This window comes from Phyllostomus hastatus, unplaced genomic scaffold, assembly GCF_019186645.2.
Source record: "Phyllostomus hastatus isolate PE091 unplaced genomic scaffold, TTU_PhHast_1.1 phas_contig_210, whole genome shotgun sequence".
Classification (NCBI taxonomy): Eukaryota; Metazoa; Chordata; class Mammalia; order Chiroptera; family Phyllostomidae; genus Phyllostomus; species Phyllostomus hastatus.
In genome coordinates this window covers 21252284-21275357 of record NW_025333737.1, presented here as the reverse complement: position 1 = coordinate 21275357, position 23074 = coordinate 21252284, and the positions used below count along the sequence as shown (strand labels likewise).

The window sequence follows — 23074 nt, the reverse complement described above, 5'->3', positions numbered from 1 at the left end:
ATGCCCTGACTGGTGTAGGGCATTGTCCTACAAATTGAAAGGTCACTGGTTCGATTCCCAGTCAGGGCACATGACTGGGCTGCAGGCCAAGTCCCTGGTTGGGATTGTGCAAGTGGCAACCAATCAATGTTTCTCTCCCTATCTTTCTCCCTCCCTTCCCCCTTTCTAAAAACAAGTTAATTAATTAACTAATTTTTAAAAAACAGCAGAAGCACTAAAAGGCATCAAAATCAACAAGTTCAAAAAACTGTTTTTAGCACTGGAAAAAATGTCTCAATAGATATATTGCATCAAATGGAGAGTACTTTGAAGGTGACTGGAGTTTAAACATGTGAGAATTAATACATAATTTTTAAAAAATAAATTCTGGATTTTTTTGTTCCCCTCTTATAAAATCTATTAGCCCCTAGCCAGGCAAAGGAGAGAGAGGGAGAGGGAGAGGGAAGGAGAGAGCGCACGCACACACAAATTGCTAACATCAGAAATGAAAGAAGGGACATCAACACTGACCCTGTGGACTTTAAAGTGTAAATTATGAAATACACAGAGCAACTCCACGCCCACACATTTTGATAACCACCTAGCAGCCCGGCCTGAAGGGTTTGCATTTGGATTAGTTCATCAATGATCCAGGTTCACACAGGCTCTCTTCATCCAGGCAAAGCACGTATCTGCCCAGCGAAAATTTCCATGATTCCACTCTTAGATGTCAGAGTTGTATTTCAGGTGACTTTAGAATAGGTATTTTGGCCCTGCTCCCAAACAAACACTGAGGTCCAGTCCCAGAGTGGGCCAATCCAGCCAGCAAGGAGTGGATCCTGGTGGTGAGCAAAACTCAGGAGTCTGACAGAAGTGCCTTCGAAATGCTGGTCATCTGTCCCCTGGGCAAGACTTACCTGGAAGAACTGTCTGGTGTCAAGGCTGCGGGAGACGTTACCGACTTCCAACAGATGGATTAGCCTGGACACGGCACCATAGATGTAGCACAGCTGCAAAGGTCCTATGTACTTTTCCTGGAATAAACTGCCCATCGGGCAAAGGCCTGCTTTGTGCACATGACCCTGGAGGACTTGGCTGGATGTGGGTGCAATGGCTTTGCTCCCAGGGACCCAGTGAAGATGAGCCAAGGGCCAGGGCATGAGAAGAGTGAGAGATCTCTCTTGTCATGGAGACACCCGAGAAAGCTGGGTTGGAACGGAATCCTTTAAGGCACAGGTGGCAAACACGAAGCTCGTGGGCTGAATCCGGCCCTCCACCTTGTTTTATCCATCCAGGCACCTTGTTTCTACCTGGCGGCATCACTGAGCTCCTTCACCCTAGTTAAGGAGTAGTTACATTTACACAGTCCTAGAATTACATTCAGCCCTTTGAAGGCAACTGCAAGGCTGATGTGGCCCCCAGTGAAAATGAATGTGTCACCCCTGCTTTACGGCCAGGGGACCCGTGTGGAAAACATGGGTGAGAGGAGTCCAGAAGGGAGTCCAGTGTGAGCGGAACTGATGATCGGTGGTGCCATCCCTAATCACTGATGGAAAGGTCTGGAAATGATGTGGTTGAGAGCCAGTTAGCAGTGAAGCAGGTTCCCAAATCCTAGACTCATGTCCCAGCTGTAGATGAGAAGGCATAAACCTTCTGGGAAAGCCCTACAGAGCCAGTCACCTGAAGGACCTAGAATCACACCACGTCTGTGTCTGCCCACCAAGTCCGTCGTGGGGACCCCACAGGAATCTCATGCCCTAGGATGAGACACAAATATCCAGGCTCTGGGACTTCTCAGATGCCAATGACCCGGACACCTCCCGTGACTGTCAGTCTCCCACACTGTCTACTCAGGACGCGAACACGGCCTCTGAGCCCGCCCCATGCGTCAGCCCCTCACCGGCAAGGCAAACGTCTGAGGGCAGGGCCCCGGCTGCCCGGCAGGAGAGCCTGTGGACACCCCATCAGGACCTTTCCAAAATTCAACGGGGAGGAGATGTGCCTCCACCTGCACATTTTTAACCAAGAAAATCCGGGAGCACAGGGTGAAAAGTAAAAAAACTCAAGTGCCTGAACTCCTGAGAGGAAACCACTGTTCAGAAAGAAAATCTTGTCACTAAAGGGAGGCAGGGGGAACCATTGATCAGGAGGCATTTTCACCCATATTATCTCCTTTCGATTAGCCTTTCTTATTAGATTACGATCCCTCCCTCCCCCTCACTCTTAGAACTGCCTTTTATTAGAGGCTGCTTATAGTTTACTATTAAGATTGTATAATAATGAATACAGGCATACGACCACCCCACGGTCGACAAAGACTGTAAATCCACCCATCTTTCTAAATGCAGTGGCATTTCAAGGCCTCCGGGGACTGGCAAGAAAACAGACATAAAACCCACGGGAGAATCCGGTATCAGTGAGTGGGCCCCTTTGGCAGAACAGAAGTTTGACTTTAAAATTAGCCCCTCATACACACACACACACTCACAGGTTTCTTGTACTTTTACCGAGGAGCCCTAAGTTACCGTCTGAACTTTTCATTCGAGCAGAAGTGTCTCACGACAATTTAAGTGGCATCTCCGAATGGGAGGACGAGTCTGGAGCTGAGTGTTTTTGTGGGCACCGTGAGAGTGAGGAAGAAACACTGCAAGGGGTGGGGGTGAAAGGAACAAAGTCCATGACTTTAAACCTGGAGATCGGACCCTGGAGAGAAAGCACTCAGGAAGCTCCTTTCGAAAACAGTGCGTTTTATCCTGACAGGCAGGTCAAGAAGGGCTTCTTCAGAGTTGGCAAGCACCCCCCCCCCGCCCACACACACACACACACACTGCCCCGTTCTGACATACAGGGCCACACAGTTCTGGGCCTAATCTCCTCGAGTCAGGGTCAGGCTCTGCAGGCTACAGGGTGTGCTCCCAACGAGACTGGCCTCACTCCAGTCACCAGCCACACCTCAGTGGCCTCCAGGCCACCAGCACTTCTGGCCGACAGGTGTCAGACCCAGGAGGTTCCCATGGTTTCTTAAGTCGGGGCTGCTGTAACAAAAACACTGCAAACTGGGTAGGTCAAACAACATTTATTTCTCATAATTCTTAAGGCTGGAAGTCCAAGATACAGGTGCTGGCAGATTCAGTAACTGGTGAGGAGCTGTCTTCTGGCTGTGTCCTCACATGGCAGAAGGGACAAGGGGGCTCTGTGGGGCCTTTTATAAAGGCACTCACCCCACTCATGAGGGATCCATGACCTGACACCTTCCAATACCACCACATTGGGGGTTAGGTGTCAACAAATGGATTTGGGGGCTACACAGACATCCATCTACAGCACATAACCTCCTTCAGGTTCAACAATTCACTAGAACTCACAGAACTCGAGAAGGGGCACACTTGTGATTACAGTTTTCTTGTAAAGGATGCAGATCAAGACCTGCCAGATGAAGAGACACGTGGAGCAAAGTGTCGGAGGGACCCGGATGCAGAGCTTCCCCCTTGCCCTATGGAGCCAGGGCACACCACCCTCCTGGCACTTCACTGTGTTCAGCAGAGCTTTGGTGTCCAGAGGGTTTTGGGTTTTTTTTAGTGGCGGGGGGGCGCGTGCTGGTCATTACAAAGATGTAACTAATTGAAACAACCTCTAGCCCCTATCACATCCTAGAGGTCAGTCTGGCTGAGAGTCCCAACCTCTAATCTCATGGTTGGTCTTTCTGATGACTGGCCCCCATCCTGGGTCATCTCAACCCTGAGCATGGACTCAGGTGGGATCCAAGGGGCTCGTGAATAACACAAGGACGCACCTCTTGCTAAGGTGATGCCCAGGATTTAGAATCACCCCTCTGGAAACCAAAGGTCAGTCAAATTCTTCGTTGATCAGTTGCCTCTCACACACCCCAAACTGGGGACCTGGCCTGCAACCCAGGCATGTGCCCTGACTGGGAATTGAACCGGCAACCCTTCGGTTCACAGGCCAACACTCAGCCACTGAAACATACCAGTCAGGGAAGTTCTCAGATATTTTGAGAGAGAGAGCACATTCACATAACTTTTATTACTGAATATTGTTATAACTGTTCTATTTTATCATTAGTTATTGCTAATCTCTTACTATGCTCAATTTTATAAATTAAACTTTATCATAAGTATGTATGTATGTATGTATGTATGTATAGGAAGAAACATAGTATCCATAAGGTTTGGCACTACCCTTGGGTAGTGACTCGTCTTGGTTTCAAGCGTCCATGGCGGGGGTGGGACACACTCCCCACAGATGGGGGGGGGGGATGACCTGATGTAACCGCCTCAAACCCACACCCCCTACCCAATGCAGTGACGGAATCCACCCTTCAGGGCCCATCTCTGCCCTGGGCTATGCTTTGTTTCATTTTAAAACTTTTTACTAGGGAACTTTCCGAAATGTGCCACAGTAGAAAAAACATTTCAGTGAACTGTCGTGTCCCTTCACTGTTTCACTGACCACCTGCTCGTGGCTCACCCTTTCATCCGCACCCCAACCCGTCTCCCTGCCCCTGTCTCCAGATGACCCCGGAGCAAAGCCCAGAGGGACATCCTCTCGGTCTGAGAATTCTTTCTCAAGAATCCCCACCCATGGCCAGTCTCGACTGGGCTCTAGGTCTGCTGAAATCTCAACCCCTGGGAGCAGCTGGGTGGGGCCTGAGCGCCCAGGGGCCCCTGGGCACCTCCTTCGCTCACCCCAGCGTGACAGGTGAGCGACACTGTCCACATGACCTGAGAGGCAAGACAGAACACCAAACACCGCGCTGCTGCACTCCGAGCCTCTAAGGCGAGTCAGCCAGCTTCGGTCCTGGTGTTTCTCACAGGTTCCCAAAGATCCTTGTCTGCGGCCCCGATTATCTCCTGGAGAATCAACCCTGAAGTAAATCAGCTCAACAAACAACAGCGCCAACTAATTAAAATCAATGGGGGGCAGAACAAGGTGCGGGATATCACATCAGTTATAGATCACAGATCCACTGCAGATCATTCAAGCAGGAGAAACCAGCCGACCGGTCTTGAGTAACACAAAAACTCGACCCTGGCCTCCCCTTTATCACGCCAGACTGACCGAGACAGGCCCTGAGACCCAGGTCTGGGATTGATTGGTATTTCTGTGTTTCCGTTTCTGGGAATTTCTGACACTTCTCCAGGGCAACACGATGGGTTGGCAAAAGTGGTAAGCAAGCCATCCATGCCTCCCCATTTGACTTCCTCTGCAAAGCGAGAAGTCAGATGAACACAAAGGTTCCTCCAGTCCTGGGACTCCAGGTCAGGCAGCAGCCCTGCAAGGCAGGAGAACGTAAGGCGGAGACACAAGGCTGTGTGCTTCGGTCCACATCTCTAAAGCGCCTTGCACAAGTCACCTACTTGCCTCTCATAAACACAGGGACTCGTGCTTCCCTCTCCTGAGCTGTAGATTGCCAGGGAAGGGCCCTCTCTGTTGCCTTCATTGCTGCAGAAGAGCCGCAGTAGGACCCCTGGGTCCATCTTTGGTGCTCTCCTCAAAGCCCAGCTGTTTCCCAAGCAGCCCTTGGCTTCAGACAAGGCTCTTGTTTCAGAAGGTCAATGAAGATGCTTTTGGTCATCTCCAAAAATGGAGAAGAATCACCAGAGGACTTTTCCTCCCAGCATCAAGGTAAGAAGACGTTTAAAAACCACACTTCAACTGTTGCAGGAAGGTCTTCCTGACAGACGTGGCCCCCTCCCCCAAGGAAGTGAGAGTCCCTGTCGGGAGATGACATAGATCCACACATCTGGCAGGAGGATGACGTGCTCCGGGCCAGGCCAGGGGGCCCTGGAATTCCAGCACAAAGCCAGAGACACTTTAAATAAGGTCTGGAGTTCCCACTTCCCCAGTGGTGGCCGCTTTTCCAAACCACAAGGAGCCTGGCCTGAGCTCCTCTTCTGGGCAAAACCAGAGCAGGACTCACTTCACTGCAAAAGGTGAAATTTCTTCCCCTTACATCCTGACCCCGGGATCCAGCAAACTCGGGAGACTCCAGCTGTCCATTCACTCCCGACCCTTAGTGGACTGGGGTTATTTTCACTGCGCAGAAATACGACAGGAAAAATAGCTCCTTGTGCTAGAGTGTTTATAGCTCGTTCCCTCGCTAATCCTTAAAAGTCTTCCTGACCCCTCGTCTGGTCAATCCCAGCACCTGGAATTGACTCAAACGAAGAAGACAGCAAAAGGGACTAGGGCCAGCGACAGGCTTGTGACGCACGCAAGAGCCAGCAGTGGGTCTACAGCCTATGGCGGGGACAAACGGGCATGAGGCTGTGTTCCCATGGCATCTGCTAGGAGGTCCTGTTGGCTGTAGGCAGTCACCCCAGCAGGTGACACAGTCTGGTCCCTGAGGCAGCCACACACAACCTGTCGTGTGACACAAGGGCTCAGATATGAGGGCTCAGCTATCCACTCAACTGTGCCAATCGGAGTAGCGTGTACTCCAGCCAGCGCGGCCTCCCACAGTCCTGGGGAGAGACAGTGATCACTGCAGACAGATAGTTGCCAATAAGAAGGCAAGACACTCTAACAGGAGCAAAACCACCCCACTTCCAGCAGCCCTGGTCAGGATCCCTTGCCCAGTGGGGTCCCTCGCCCCAAAGCCTAGGATATGGGAAGAAGCCTCCAGCAAGGTTCCGCGGCTGCAGCCAAAGCATCTTTCTTGAGATGCCTTTCCTAATCCTTGCGAGTGAGAGGGGTTTCCGTTCACATAGGACCTCGGTCACCTTGATCTTGAATCAGCAATTCAGCATAGGCTGATTCAGATCATGGTTTGAAGCCAGAGACAGAAAAAGGTCCTGTTGGATTAAACACCTTAACACTGTTACTGGGGTGATGAAGACGGAAAGGAGGCAAGGCTGTTTTCCAGTGGAGGAAGAGGACCGACTTCTTTGGGAAACTCGGGTCTCGGTGGAGACCTGCCTTGGGTGGTTCCCCTCAAGCACAGAAGATAACCGGGAATCTGAGCATTCTTCCCCGAATCCTCACATGTGGGAACTGGCATGGAGGAAGGTTGAGTAATATTGAAACTCAACAGCTTGCAATTCTTTTTTTTAAACCTATAGGAGCAGCTCTGGCTGGGTAGCTCTGTTGGTTAGAGCGTCATCCCGACACATCACGGTGGAGGGTTTGATCCCCAGTCAGGGCACACATAGGAACCAACCAATGAATGCATGAATACACGGAACAACAGATCTCTAGCAGCGACGACGTTCAGTAATTAGTTCATGTGTGCCATGTGATGAAAAAGGTTGAAAATTGCTGATCCACAGAGCTGAAAAGCCCTACAGAGAGTAGTCAAAACACCAAGATCAGAAGAGCACACAGAGGCACACAGCAAATGGACTGAGAAAGAACCTGCAGTGACTAGAGATTTTCTCCAAGAGGAAAGAGGCGCTAATGACTTTACCCAGAGAGCCTTACCCAGCCACCCAGCAGCCCAGGGACCCACCAGAGCAAGGGAAGAGGCCTACCCTGCCTTGATATACAACAGGAGATGGGACGGCTTCCTTGCTCACAGTACAATCAACCCCCACCCCGCCTTTCCCTGGCAAAATGCATCCCTTGTCCCCTCTGCCCACCCTCTCACCTTCCATCAGCTCCCCTCCCACCCTGCCACCCCCTGGGGACTCTCAGAGAAGAACTCCGAGACAGGCCCCTGACGCATTTTCATTAGAGTCCCAGGAGCTCCACAGGCAGGCGGCCAGAGTGTCTGAGGCCTACCTACTTGCCGGAGCAGACGGAGAGCGTGGCACCTGCGGAGAACACCCAGAAGGCCGGGTACAGCGCTTCAGTGAAGTCCTCCTTGTACTTATACATCACGTGCACTTTGTCACCGGCCACAGCGAAGAAAATGACGAAGCCGTGGTCGCAGTTGAGAAGCACACCAACACGCGTGGCCTTGGTGGTGGGCAGGGTTTTCTCCACATTGTTGTGCCAGGCAGAGATCTTGGTGTTGAACCACTCCACACACCAGGAGGCACTGTTGCGGCCGAGCCGGCTCTCGGGGCCCTGGCGCGCCATGCTGCCATAGCAGATGCCCATGCCACAGAAGTTGTTCTTCTGCAGCTCCACCTCCCAGTAGTGGATCCCTTTCTTGTAGCAGTGCAGGCCCAGCACCTGAGAACAGTACGTGAACCTCTGGGGATGGGGCCGGTAGTTCTGGTGCACGTCGGCCACTGAGGCCACAGTGTAGTTCTCCGACAGAACCACCTTGCTGTAGGCAGTGTTGTAGTCCAGGATGACTTTCACAGCATCTGAAACAGCATTACACCGAGAAAGCAATTACGAGGAGCCCAAGGTGCTCTTCCTTTTAAACCTTGCTTCAACTGATGTGTTATTCATTAGTTTTATCCATTCCCCCCCAATCCATCCAGCTACCCATCTATCCATCTACTTCCCTGTGTGTCCACACATGCATCCACCCACCCATCCTCCTCCCACACATCTGTCCATGCATCTATCCATCCATTCATGCACTCATCCATCCATCTATCCATCCATCCATCCACCCATCCACCTACCCACCCACCCACCCATCCATCCATAACTAAGGCCTAACTGAGAACACAAGATTCCAGAGAGAGTAAGAGGGGTAAGATCCAGAGCTCTAGCCAAGGAACTGTCCTTGGGGAAGCAGAGTAAAGGAAGCAGAGACAGGGCATTGAGTCAGGTGAGAGGACCACGAGAGGGTGAGCGCATGCCCTTCTGGAGCGTCTCTTCTCTATGATGCAGGAGAGATTGGGTGGGACAGGAGAAGATGAAAGTTATGGCACCCGGAAAGGTTCTGGAATGGCAGGGAGTCAACCGGAAAACCCGAGTGGGAGAGCTGGCAGTGGGACCAGTGGCGTTTCGGCAACAGCTGCTGGCTGCCAGTGCTACTCACAGTCCAGGAGCTCGGGTCTGGACTTGGATAAGAAGTTCTCCAGCACCTTGGCCTGGAGAGACCCCGAGTTCGGCTGCAAGGTGGTGGGTTTGGCTGCAGCTGGGTGAGGAAACAGAGAGCCATTTTCAGAATAAACTCAAGAGTGGACACCCTACTTCCCCTTGCCCACAATAACTCACCCTCCAAGCCACTTGGTTTTAAGTCCACTAACTGTTCCGGGGCTCCGAAGGTGGGAAGTTTGCTGGGTGAGACACCAGTGGTGGCTGGAATGAGGAAGGAGGACATGTGTTGGGGACATGACACAACTGACCTTATGGCCTCTACTTACTCCCTCCCAAGCCGATTTTCAAGAGTCACTTCTACAGACACACACCTGCACAGCCAGGGCAACACAGGCGAGTGCAGACAGCGCTACACTCATCTTACCCAGCTTTCTCATTTACACTTGTCCTTAACTCCACCCTCAGGCCTGCCTGCTGCTACAGAACACACCCCTGGAACTGAGGCCCCACCACAGAGCCCTGATGCGACAGGTCACTGTCCACCGCACTCAGGAAGTCCAAAGGAACAAACAGAGCAGAAATGCACAACTTACGAAGTTTCTTGGGTTTCTTTTCTTCTTCTGAAAAAAAAAAGTTCCAGAATTAAGACACTGTAAACCACAACACAATGATACTTTCAAAAGACCATAGTCATGAACTCACATGAATTTACATGAATGTGACCCATACCAATAAAACCAGAATTCCTTAACTCAAAAAAGATAAGGGGTCAGCAGGCAAATAGCTCTATGGTGACAAAATCCCCATCCGTGATTGGTGGGGTCAGGGAGGGACTGACTAATAAGGAACATGATGGGATTCCCTGGGGCAATGGAAATTCTTTATCTTGATGTGAGTAATGGTAACACGTATGTATGCATTTGTCAAAATTTATCTAGCTGGTACTGGCTCGTGTGGTTCAATGGATTGAGTGCCAGCCTGTGAACTGAAAGATCACCAGTTCAATTCTCTGCCAGGGCACATGCCTGGGTTGTGGGCCAGGTCCCCAGTTGGGAAAATAGGAGAGGCAACTGATTGATATTTCTCTTACACATCAATGTTCCTCTCCTTCTCTTTCTTTCTCCCTTCCCCCTCTCTAGTAATAAATAAATAAACACAATCTTTTCTAAAAAATTGATCTAACTAGCCCTGCCCAGTGTGGCTCAGTTGGGCATCATTCTGCAAAGTGAGAGGTTACCGGTTCAATTCCTGGTCAAGGCACGGGCCTGGGTTGCAGGTTTGGTCCCTGGTCAGGGCACGTACCAGAGGCAACCGATAGATATTTCTCTCTCACAATGATGTTTCTCTCCCTATCTTTCTCCTTCCCTTCTCCCTCTGTAAAAAGTGAATAATCTTTTAAAAAATGTTATCTAACTGCACATTTAAGATCTGTGCATTTTAGTGGAGGTAAATGATATCTCCATAAGAGGGAAAATGCAAAATAATAATAATAAATAATAGTAGTAGTAGTAGTAGTAGTCAGCAGCAACAGTGTGCCGACCAAGAATCGCAACAGCCCGTAAGAACGGTCTGGAGCGTGTGCCCCTGGAAACTGCCTCACTGAAATGGCGGTTCTCAAAGTGCTGGCCCTAACCTAGAAGCACTGTTCGGCTTATTAGTGTCTCTGAAACTGGTTTCTGAAGAGCTCGTTTATGCCTGAAATGTTAACCATTTCTCATGCCTTCCAAATGAAATGTCACGTTTTGGTTATTTTACTATGGTGTTTTATTTGTTGGTGGTAAAAACAAAAGTTGTGTGTTGAAATATAATCATGTTCTGTTAAAAAAAAAACCAGCAGCATCAGCGTTGCCCATAAGAAATGCAGATTCTTGGGGCCCACCCCAGACCTCCTTCAGCTGCACGTGGCTCGCTCTTCCCCCCCTTCACATCCACATCCCTCAGGAGTTGCCTTCGCTCCCCACCTTCGACTCCTCTCCCACCCATGGCCACTGGCCCATTGGCCCAGCATCTTGGGAGGATCCATGGCTGCAATGCCAGCCAAGGTCACAGGACCCCCTCCCTGGTCACCACAATTCTTAGGAGCCTCATCTACGCGGTGAGACCAGCCCACCCCTCCTTGCCCACTCCCCCACCTCGGCCCGAAGGCCGGCACCCACAGTTCGCTCATACTGAGAGAGGACCTTGTGATCAGGGGCAGCAGTGAGCAAACTTACGGGAGGAGGATGACGACTCAAGAAGGATCCAGTCTGACAGCACTTTTTCACCCACTTTCACTTCCCTTTTCACACCAAGGGTGCTTCCACATGTCCCAGCTGAGCTGGGGGCTCCTCCCTCAGCTGCACCAGGCACCCCAACTCCCTGACTCTGCTCCATGCAGGGATGGACTGCAAACCTTTGCCCGCCACAGACAACCTGAACACTAAAACTGAACGAACCACCCACAGACCGGAAGTTCTCTCACCCCAGCCACCCAGGGGCATGGGCCCCACTCCACAGTTCATGCCAATGTTTCGGGGAGGCCACACAGCCGACAGTTCAGTGGCATGCTTCAGGCCTTGAAAGAGCTTTCTCAACCTGTGTGCCGTGTGGACCTCCCTCGTCCTAGTAATCCTGCCAGTCGGTGTCGTTACAGTCCCAATCCGACAGAGGAGGGACTGAGGGCCATCCCTCCCTCGGCTCCCACCTCGGCAGCGCATGCCCTTCTCCACAAAGGTGACACTGCTCTTGATTCGGGGGGTGGGGGGTGCAGATAAAAAACCTTATTCTTTTTATGTATAAAAGCACAGTATATAAACATATACGCTGTTCATGTATGGAAATAATAGAAGAAACGTTTTCTAAATGGCTGGGCTGATGGGAGAGAAAGGCAATACTGTAAAAACGGTTGGGAAGCACTGTGACAGCAGAGACACATGACAGATGAGCAAGGTTTAGCCTCTGCTCCTCCAGCACTTCTGCCAGTCTCCTCCAGGGGGCTCCACCCAAATGCAAGAGGGCTCCTCCCAAGTGCCAGAACTTGGGTGTCAGCACGTTTCCCAAGACAAACCAGCTTTGGTAACCCTACTGTTCCAGGAAGCTTGAATCTAATCCTGCTGTTCCAGGAAACTCGAATATCTAACCCTGCTGCTCCAGGCAGTTCAGATATCTAAATCTGCTGTTCCAGGAAACTCAAATATCTAACCCTGCTGTTCCAGGAAGCACGAATATCTAACCCTGCTGTTCCAGGCAGCTCACATATCTAACCCTGCTGTTCCAGGCAGCTCAAATATCTAACCCCGCAGTTCCAGGCAGCTCAACTAGCTAACACTCAGGGCCAGATCACACAGGTGCCCTAGCAGAGCTCCTGCCACAGCCCCTTCAACTTCCACTCTGGGCGTGCAGTGACTTGGGAGGGGCTGTGCCCATCTGGAAGGAGCAGAGACAGCTGCCAAGTGTCACAGCCAGAGCCTTAGCCAGCCACAGCCATGCCACTGCCACGGGGACATAGGGTTACTTACTCAGGACCTTCTTCCCAGGACGTGAGGGTTTTGACGTGGGCGCTGTGGCATGCTCTGCAGGGTCCCCTGTGCCAAAGAAGAAGGATTTTCTTTACGTGGCTCCTCCGAACCATGCCAGGAGCCAGCTTTGCCATAGGCAGGCGGGCAGCGGGCTTACAAAGACAGCTGGGAGCACATCCCAACCACTCCATCCGCTCTCACCACCCCATCATTGTAAGAGCAGAAATCCAGGAAGGGGTGTTCCCTCTTCTCTTGGCTTCAAATATAGTTGGGGTCAGGTCTTTTTTCCACCAGCACCCAACTCCTTGACCTCTTAACCCTCTCTCAGCTTCAGTTTCTTCCAGCACCCACTGGGGATAAGGCCCTTGCTCAGAGCGGTGAGACAGATGCGTGGGAGTTCCTTCCCTCTGGGCTTTCCCTCCCACCTCGCTCCCCCAGACTGGGGACCACTGAGGTAGCAGGGTAGCAAATCCAACAGCTTTGCCCTCCTGCATGGGGCCGAGCGACACCTGTTTCAGAGGCCCTGCTGCAGAGATTCCTGGCTGGCCAAGCTGAAATTCAAACCCACCCCCAGGTTACACAGCCAAGGTGTGCACTGAGCCAGGCTCCGAGCTAGGCACTGGGCAGAGAGTGGTGGATGAAATCAGACCCACCCCTGCCTGCACGCAGACCAGAGCCTGGTAAGAAGATGGCCGGGAATGGCCAGGAAGAGAAAAATGATAGATGTGCAAAGGGTCCCAAAGAACAAGGAGGATCCCAGGGCCCAGTCTGAGGTGTGGGAATGGTGACAGGAAGATCTGCAGAGAAATGTAATATTTTGACTGATCTCCAAAGGGTGAGAGGAATTAACTGGTGAAGGTGGTGGGTGCTGAGCCTTCCTGGCAGTGGGAAGGGCATGGACAAAGGCCCAGTGGCAGGAAGCTTAGCGTATCTGAAGAACTGAACACAGAGAGATGCGCCAAAGGAGGGGGCTGGAGAGACAGGGCCTGATCAAACTCTGGAGCTTGGAGGCCAGGGTCAGGAGTCCAGTCTGTGATCTAGAAGCAATGGAAACCCCTGGAGGAGGTAAGGAGGGAAGGACCCAGGACATCAGGTTTGTATCCCAAAAAGTTCTTGCTCACTACAGCAGGAACAGATGCAAACGGTCTATTTGGGAGGTCACCAACCACTGGTGGCAACGGAGGTCAGGCAGGGGTGGCTGGCAGTGGGGCAGGTAGACTGAGTCAGGAGACATTTGGACATGGGGAAAGAAAGAGGGGGTATCGGGGAGGAATTCCAGGTTTCTCTGACCCCCAAACCAACCATTCCCCCATCAAATACACTGACGACCCAGAGTCCATTCAAAACCCATCTCAGTCAGCCTCAAGATCACATGAGGCCTGCAAAAATGTTTTAGGAAAAATGGCTACCATCCCAAGATATGAAGCAGAGACTCCCCAGTACCTCCTGACGGAGGGCAGACGTGTCAGGGCCCCTGAAGCTAACCTCCAGTGCTCGGGATCCAGGCCTTCGCTCGCACTCCAAAATGCTAAGGGGACCCATCCAGATTCAAGGGTCCCAGTGGGGGGACCTGGGGGTAGGTTGCTAACGTCACCTGAGTCGGAGGGCTCCTTGTCCTGGGTCTGCCTGAGGCACCGCTTCAGCTCGGCTTTGATGTCTGTGGAGCTCTGGCAGATGCTCTTGATCAGCTCGTGGTTAAGCTCCACCTTGGGGACGTAGACTGGCTTCGTCACGATTGCTTGCAGTTTTGCCCCTTTCTGGAACGAGCCAGGGGGTTAGTGCAGGCGGCCCCAGGAAGCCAGGGCCTGGGTTTGGGCCTCGTGAACCCCAGGAGGAGCTCCCCTGTGCCTGCAGGTGGGAAATCCAATCAGCCTGCTCAATCACAGGCCAGAGGCCACTGGGGGTTCAAGTGCCACTTTACAGTAGCAATCTGGAACTGGAAGGACCCTCAGAGGTCGCTCCCCTGACAGATGGGGAAACTAAAGTCTAGAAATGACAAATGATCTGCCAGGAACTCTGCCAATTAGTGGCAAGAACAAAGCTGGGGCCCCCATGAATGATGCTCTTTCCGCTCCCCCAACAGTGGCTGAGAAGTACGGGAGACTCAGAACCAGCCCCATCCCTCAAGGACCAACTCTGAACATACCGTCTGGATAAAGACAAGGGAGTCTCAAAGGTGCAGGACTCAGCGAGGGGCACGTCCAATGAAAACAAAGGGTCTCAAGGAACATCCCAAACTTTGAGGCACAAATCGGGTCACACAGATGTAGACTCAGAATCGTTCTGAGAGCTTGAGGCAGCTACTCCAACAAGCAGGAGTGAGCACGTGAGAAGTAAGTTAATGCCAACCAGCCTAGGATGGACCAACCAGTCACTCTTGTACTCTCCCTAGGACCTCAGCAGGGAGTATGGGCCTTTGAGGGGTCACAGCACGGCGCCCAATCCCTGGGCTCCCTGGAACACCCACTGCGTACCAGGCACTCAGCTAGGCGCTGGACATGCCAGGATTGTTGGTCATAAGGGATGGGCCACACCCAAAAGGAGTTGACTGCCCAAACAGACATGAAAACAAGTACACCTGCCCTGGCTGGTGTGGCTCAGTGGATTGAGTGCAAGCCTGTGAACCAAGAGGTCACCGGTTCAATTCCCAGTCATGGCACATGCCTGGGTTGCAGGCTAGGTCCTCAGTTGGGGGGGTGTGAGAGGCAACCAATCTATGTATCTCTTGCACATAGATGTTTCTGCCCCTCTCTTTCTCCCTTTCTTCCCTTCTCTCTAAACCAAATAAACTATTTTAAAAAAAGAAAGAGAGACAGCAAGTACACCTAACACAATGCCATCAAGTGTTTCAGCAGTGGCAGTGTCACATGCCCTGGATTGTCAATAATGGCAAAATAATGGGATCCAGGGAAGGCAGAGGAAACTGGAGTCACCCTGGAAAAAGACCAGGATTCAGTAGGCAGAGAAAGTTAGCTGTGGCATTCCCGTCTAATGCCCGGTGTGCCCGGGGCACAGCGAGAGCTCTGCCATGGTCAGAGCACAGACCATGGGCTGTGGGTAGGTGGCAAGACAGGAGGCTGCTGGCAAAGGCCACCCGGTTATCAGGGGCCTCTGGGCCATGCTAAGGGTATGAAGTCAGGAAGGCCAGGGTCGGGAGGCGGGCCTGTGCTTTTAGAAAGACACTTCCAGGGCAGTGAGACGAAGGGATGGGGAAGAGAGCAGAGGCGCGTGCAGTGGGCAACATTCTACCATGGCGCCCCAGACTCCCACCCCTACCCTAGAGTACACACCCTATAAAATCCCCTCCCTTGAGAATAAGCAGGACCAACGATGTGATAGGATATCACTCCAGTGGTTAGGTAACCTTACATGGCAAAACCAAAGAAATTTTTCAGCTGCAGTTAACACCCCAAATTTGTTGATTCTGAGTTCATCAGAAAGATGTGTCCTCTGCGGGCCCGAGTTAATCAGGGGAAAGCCCTGAAAAGAGAGGCTGGGCCTTCCCGGAGAAACCCCCTGCTGGCTTGGAAGGAGTGAGCTGCCACATTGGCAGAGGGCCACAGGGCGAGGCACTGCAGCAGCCTCTAGGAACTGAGAGGGGACAGCCAGCAGGGAGGGGGACCTCGGTGCTGCACCACAAGGCACTGGACCTCACCAACAACCGAGTGAGCTGGGAATGCAGCCCCACCAGCACCCAGAGTGCAGCCTGTGAGAGGCCCCCAGGAAGCAACCCCCAGAGTCCCGAGCCAGAGAAAGTGTGAGACCGGAAATGTATGTGCTAAGCCACTACATTTGTGATAAGCTGTCACAGGGCATAAAAAACAAACAGCATGTATCTCAGGGATGCTTTCAACGACCTCTCGCAGACCCCACTCCTTAAGGCCCCTATATCAATAGCATCACGCTAGGCGGGAAGAGTGTTCAACAATGTCCTCATCAAGACCCACCTCCAGCCCTGACCGGTGAGGCTCAATTGGTTGGGCACCATCCCACAGAGCAAAAGGCTGGCAGCTCGAGTCCCAGTCAGGGAACATGCCTGGGTTGTGGGATTGGTCCCCAGTGGGGGCACATACGAGAGGCAACCAATCAATGCTTCTCTTGCACATCAATGTTTCTCTCCCTCTCTTCTTCCCTCCCTTCCCCTCTCTCTCTAAAAATAAATAAATAAAATCGTAAAAAAAAAAAAAAAAGCCCACCTCCAGAAACTCAAACTCGTCCCCCTTCTTCAGGGCAAGTTCAATCTCCTCCTTCACATTCTGGATCTCACTCTTCTTCTTGAGGAGGATCTGGTAAATAGTGTCGAACTTGCTGCTGACCCTCTTCTCCTCTTCCTTGATCTTTTGTGTGGAGCTGGACTCTGAGGCGTCAACGAGAGCCTTCATCTCCAAGTACTCTTGTCGAAGGTGTTCCATCTTCCTTTGTGTGGCCTCCTACAAAGCCGAGACAAGAGGGCATCCATCAGACAGGCCAACAGCGAAGCCCGTGGGACCAGCACTGCCGAGATGCGGAGCACAGAGCGACACGACCACTTTGGAGACCAGCCTGGCAGTATCTAGGAAACTCGAAGGTGCTCATACCCTATGACCCAACCACTCAACTCCAGGAACGTACTCTGGAAAAATTCTCACACACCTGCCCCAGAGACGCCCACAAGATGCTCACAAGCAGCATTGTCTGAATTGACAAAACCCTGGAAACAGGAGACTGTATACGCAGACCGCGTATTCGTAGGATGGAATATTACACAGAGATGAAAATTAATCAACGGGGGCAACACACGGATAAATCCCACAAGGGAAAAACAACCTGTAGGACACACACAGTACTGACGCCCTTTCCATAAGGGCTTAGACACAAAGAGAAGGGTCCTGTTTACAGCTAAAGGGAGGCACACATACATAATAGAAGTAGAGAGAAATCCGTGGAAATAAGTGAATACATTCAGGAAAGTAGTTACTTCTGGAAGAAGAAAAAAGGGAGATATAAAAAGGGAAGGGAGTAGAGTGAGGGTTTCATCTGCATTGGTGATCTTTTCTTTCTTAAGCTGGGAAGCAGTTCATGGGCATTTTTTTTTTTAAAGAACGGGTATGAAGCTGCTCTAGAAAACTGCTAAAGAATATCGTCCACAGGAACTGCACCGTCCAGTATGTAGCCACTTGCTGTACACGGCTCCCAACCACCTGAGACGGGGCTGGTCGCAGTCAGGATGCACTGGGAAGTGCCCTGTCACTCACCCGCAAATCCTGCTGCCTGGCTCTCACATCCTCCAGCGCCCTCGACGCCCCGTTGATCTGACCGTATATGACAGTCAGTTTATGCTTCAGCTTGGCCTGCGGGGAGAACAAACCAGGGTGAGACAGACCTCGGCCCAGCCCCCACCAGCATCCCCCCGCCCCTCCCTGCCAATCTCCCCCGCAGGTGTTTCCGCCAACTCTGGTCTTGCCTGCTTGTAGCTTTTTAAAGCACTCTCGTTTTCACCACCCCCTTCATCCTTTTAGGGAGGCAGTACTGCAAAGAAGTTAGTAACTACTAAGAGGTCTGGAGTCAGTCAGGCCAGGGGTCCAGGCCCAGTTCCCAGCGTTCAGTGGTCTCTCACCTACTGTCTGCTTGGCGACCAAACAGATACAACTGTTTCCACCTCACAGAGCTATCAGGAGGATTAACTGAAACAAAAGAAGTCCTCAGCACAATGCCTGGATCCGAGACAGCTTGCAGGATTACGAGCTTTTTTCCTAGCACCCATTTTACAGGGGATGAAACTGAGGCGAGGAAGGATCACAAAGCCAAAATCCAGGAGGAGGAAACCCAGAGAGACAGGCCTGGGTTCTCCCAGAGCCATCTGCCAATTCCAAAGACAGCTGGGAGAACCTCTGTCAGCTCAGGGGGGCAGGAGGCCAAAAATCAGAGCCCAAGGCTCATTCAGTCAGCCCCACAGGCGGAGACCTCTAACGGCCATTCCCAAGGAATTAAGACTAAACCAGCAAGCCCTGGCTGACCTGGCTCAGTGGATTGAGCAACGTTCTGCAAACCCAAAGGTCACCAGTTCAATTCCCAGTCAGGGCACATGCCTAGGTTGCGGGCCAGGTCCCCAGTTGGGGGCGTGAGAGATGCAACTGATTGATGTATCTCTCTTCCTCTCTTTCCCCTTCCCTTCCCCTCTCTCTAAAAATAATCTTAAAAAGAATGAGCCAGCAATAGACCAGCCCACCATCAGCTCAATCCCTGATTCAGAATTGCTAGGTCCCTAGCCATATCTAGAAACAAAGGTAAATTATGCCTGAAGGAAGACAGTATCTTCTAAGGCCTCTTAGTAGTTCTATAAACTTTCATAATCAATATCGGAGATCCTTCCCTCCCTTCCCTCCCTGCTCAGGCAAACTGTTGGGGCACAGAAATGAGAAGGAAGAGCCACCACTAACACAATAATCACAGCTAGAGTTGATGAGATACGTGCTGTGAGCCAGGCGTTGCTCTAGTGCTGTGCTTACTTAAAGCTGAGCACAAAACCAGGAGGTCAGAGTTACCCACTCTTCAGAGATAAGGACACTGAAGCCCAGAGTAATTAAGTGATTTGACCTAGGTATGCCACTATTAACTTAAGTTACAAGATCCTGGTGTTACAGTTCCAGACAAGCCTCCAAACTGAGTACACCAAGAATTTCTAGAAAGATTTTAATCCCATCTGGCTCGCTCAACTGTACTCTGGCCCTCCCTTCCTCTTTCTTGCCTCTCCCACTCTACTAAAGACATTCAAGGCTGAACCTGACCTTGCATCAACCCTGTGATGGTCACATGTAAGAGGAGAAACAGAGTCCAAGGCCACACTAACTTGACCCTGAAAGCCCAAGTCACTGACAATGTTTCAGATTCGAACTCTGTGACAATGCTCTTTGACCTGACCCCTAAGAGTGGCCAAGACAAAGTAGGCCAAAGGCCGAAGGCCCCGCCCAGGCAGGTCCAACCCAACAGGCCTCAGAGCTAGAAGAAACCTCAAAACACAGGGTGGGCGGGGGAGGGGCGGTTACCAATTGTTTTGCCTCCAAGAGCCACTCTTAGTACCGAACTCCCAAACTGTCTATTTTGAAAGATTTTTATCCACCATTAATCAAACCTACATGGCAGTCCCCTGACAGCAGAAGGGGGCCCACACAGCTCGAGACAAAAGGGAAGTAGTCCCAGGACTTTAGAAGCCACAATTCCCTAGTTGAGGGTAGAGAACTTGCCAAGTTCTGAGGATCCCTGAACAGACTGGGGACCTTTGTCCTCCACGTGGGAGGTACAGAATCCTGGGTCCACCCCGCACCAGTGATGTGGAGACAGGCCAGCCGCCCAAGGCAGGGGCACTGTCCAGCTGCGGCTGGCTCTGCCACCAGGAGTGAGCAGCAGCGGGGCTAAAGGACTCAGCCAGGACAATGGAGAAAGGGGGGAGATGGTGGAGGAAGGCCTGTCACAAGAATGAAAAAGCGAAACACGTGTGGCACACAGATAAACGGGGCGCAGACTCCAGCTGTGGGCCCTGGAGGCTGAGAGAGCTGTGGCTCTGGGACAGGCTAAGAAAGGCCCTCCTGCCCCTACTTGCCTTCTGCCTCCCTGGATGAGAACTTCTGGAAAGGCCTTTGGGCAGGAGCTGGGCTGCCTCAGTCTTCAGGGGCAGGCCCAGACACCCTCCCAAGGCAAAGATCTGTGCAGCCTGACACCCTCAGCCCAGCACGCTCTCCTCTCCCCTGGGTGGGGTAACAGAAATGTAAAACACTGCTCCTAGGTTGCCTCATTTAATCTTCTCAATAACCTTCTGAGATAAGTAACTGCCATTATCCCCTTGCAGGATTTCCTGGCTAGGAAGCAGAGCCGGAATTCAAATGCAGGTCTCAACATCCAGCTCTGGCTGGAGCCCCTGTCAACCAACCAGCCAGTCCTCCTACTCTGGGGCCTGTCTGCCTACCAAGCACTTCGCACACAGCAACTCTCTCGGCAGCCTCCCTACCTCCACGGCAGGCGGGGAGGGAACGCCACTAATCCAACTGTAGGAGGGGGCTCCCAGGTGACTATCAACCACAGCTGATAAAAGGCAGAGCAGGTCTCCTGGCTCCAAAACCTACAAGGTTCTTTCCTATCCCAGGCTATTCTTAGCCTGTCCCAGAGCCACAGCTCTTTTCCTATCCCAAGACCCAGGTGGCTGTTGCATGTCAGAGGTCAACTTTCAGGCTATGCCTGGAGGTCTGGCTTCTGAGACTCAGGGAAGAAGTTCAGAAGAACCTTGCTCAGACTGGGAGAAGCAGGCCCATGGGGGAGGGGCAGTGGCTGGAAAAAAGCAAGGCCTGAACACAGGTCCGGGTGCCACTAACACCTCCACTCCCCTAGGCCTCAGGTCTGCTTTGACAACACAAGGACAGTCCAGTCCTGTTCTCCGTGACAGTGCTGAGGGAATGAAGCGACATCAGGGAACACTTTGGAACTTAGACTGATTAAACAAAAGGCAGTTTGATTACTCCTTTTCCCCTCTGCCTTAAGTCCACAAGTGGAAGTTACAGTCCTCCAAACCACTACAATCATCACAGACCTGGAAGGCCCCTTAGGACGCAACCTGGTCCCACCTCCTCACTTTACTGATGAGGACCCAGGCCAAGGGGCCAAATCCCGGCTCACAGCCACACACAGCCATGAGGGAGGGTGCCATGGTGCCAGGGCGCTGGCTCTTCCCACAGGTTGTATGCAAGAATTCCTAGGACTCTGCCAGCCCTCCGGCTCCTAGGGATGCTCCCTAGTCCTGGAGCTCTCCAGCTCTCCAGCGGCTGTTGCTCACATGACTTCAAACCTCCGGGAGCACCCCATGCTCTGACTCAGGTATAAGGCCCGTTTCTGCAGAGAAACGGCAAACTGGGGAGTCAAATACGCGGGTCCCGAAGCCTACCTGGCCGCTTACCGTGTTACTTGGGCTAAATGAACTTCTCTGAACTGAATCTCCTCAACTGAAACATGGAACAAACTACACCCACCCCCTGGGTGCCACCAGGATTTAATGAGGGAACAGAGGTAACCTCCAGGGTTCATATTTGACTTCAAAACCCTCTATTAACACCATCAGACAAATGCTAGGCTTCAGGCAAGCCACATCACCTGTGTCTTGTGCCCCATCTCAGGTCCAGCAAGGTCCATCCCCCCTACCTACCTACCGCAAGCGATCCAGGGTACGCCGACATGCCCACTGACATGCCCACCGTGGCGCCCTCTGCACAACCCAACAAGCCCAGGCTGCCCCCTCCGCGCCTTCCGCAGCCACCCCCTCACCTCCAGGTCTGCACTGGCCTGACTCAAGGGCACAGGCGAGCAGGTCTTGTGCTCCACCAGGCAGACGTGGCAGATGCATTCGCTGTGCTCGGGGCAGAAGAAGTCGCGCAGCCGGTTGTGCTGGGGACACTTGCGGCGCAACAAGTCGTGGACCGGCGGCTGCAACGGGTGGTCCTTGAAGGCGGGGCTATCGAGGTGCGGCCGTAGGTGCTCCTGGCAGAAGGAGGCCATGCACACCAGGCACGTCTTGATGGCAGCCTCCTTCAGGCAGTGGTCGCAGGACACCTGGCCGGTGGGTTTGGGGGCCTCGGCGCGGGTGGGCGGTGTCCAGCCGTCGGGCACTGTTGTGCGGGCCAGTTCGGCCTTCAGGAACTGGTCCACTACGGCGCACAGCACCGTGTTCTTGTGGAGCTGCGGTCTCACCTGGTACGCTCTGCGGCACTGTGGACACTGGTACGGCGCACCCTGGACCGCCCATGTCTCGTCCAGGCACGATCCGCAGAAGTTGTGGCCGCACGGGGTGGTGACGGGCACCCTGAAGGGCTCCAGGCAGATGGAGCACATCAGCTCATCGGCCAGCGACAGCTCCGCCATGGCGCTCCTCGGGGGACCGGACGGGTGGCGCTGGGACGGCTCGTGCTCACGCTCTCCCAGAGGCCGCCGGAGAAACGAAACTGAGTGGCAGGGGGCAGTCCCTGCGGCCTTTCGGGAAGTCACGTGGGGCACTGGGGCGGAGTCAGCGCTTGGGGGCTGGGGTGGGGGGTGGGGGGGAGCCCGGGTCGCTGCGGTCTGACTCGGGAATTAGCCCCGGGTGGGGCTTCAGGTTATTCCTGCGGCCACCGGTGGATTCCTGCCACCGCTCAGCCGGTGCAGAAGCCCAGGCGTCGGGTGGGAATTCCCAGATCCCGGGAGTCAGAGCCGAGATCTGGTTGGGCTTCTGTACAAACGCGCGTGTTGCGAGTTCTTTCCTTGGAGAACTCTCCTGGACCAGCGATGTCTCCAGCGCTTGGCGAGCGAGGGAGTCCTATCAGGACAGGACTTTTAAAAAATAACTGTAGGAACAGTTCAACAACTGCCCCATTTCCTTTTTATTTTTCTAAATCCTTACTTCCTCCTCCTTAGCCCTGCGCTTTGCATCTCAGCACTGGATCCCTGAAGGCTGGAGCCCACGGTCACTCCCACATGCTTAAACTGGGTGATTTCTTTCCATACCACGGACACATGATTTTTTTAAAAAAAATTCCAGTTCTATTTCACTGGGGTTTGAAGACATACCAGTCTAACAGAGGTTTCCCTCTCACACATACACTCAGACAAAAATAATGTTGGCACTTAAACACTTTTCTCACAATTGTTTATTGAGGTTTACATCCATTCTTCTAGCTTTGTTTCCCCTCTCTGGGCAG

At 52.5% G+C, this 23074-nt stretch overlaps 1 protein-coding gene across 2 annotated transcripts in view; it reads right to left on the bottom strand.

Moving 5' to 3' along the window:
* Window positions 1-22341, bottom strand: part of TRIM25 (tripartite motif containing 25) — a 63413-nt gene extending 41072 nt beyond the window's left edge. The window contains exons 1-9 of one of the 2 annotated variants that reach the window (XM_045837574.1): window positions 21669-22337; window positions 17615-17710; window positions 16577-16810; window positions 13975-14137; window positions 12381-12446; window positions 9477-9503; window positions 9061-9144; window positions 8882-8980; window positions 7720-8252 (exon numbers count right to left, since the gene is read on the bottom strand). In XM_045837574.1, the coding sequence (XP_045693530.1) occupies window positions 7720-8252; window positions 8882-8980; window positions 9061-9144; window positions 9477-9503; window positions 12381-12446; window positions 13975-14137; window positions 16577-16810; window positions 17615-17710; window positions 21669-22262 (1896 nt within the window). In that variant the 5' untranslated portion in view covers window positions 22263-22337. Of the gene's footprint in view, window positions 1-3040; window positions 8253-8881; window positions 8981-9060; window positions 9145-9476; window positions 9504-12380; window positions 12447-13974; window positions 14138-16576; window positions 16811-17614; window positions 17711-21668 lie in introns of those variants that run through there. The other variant, XM_045837575.1, reaches the window with a different exon arrangement.
* Window positions 22342-23074: the final 733 nt, after the last annotated feature.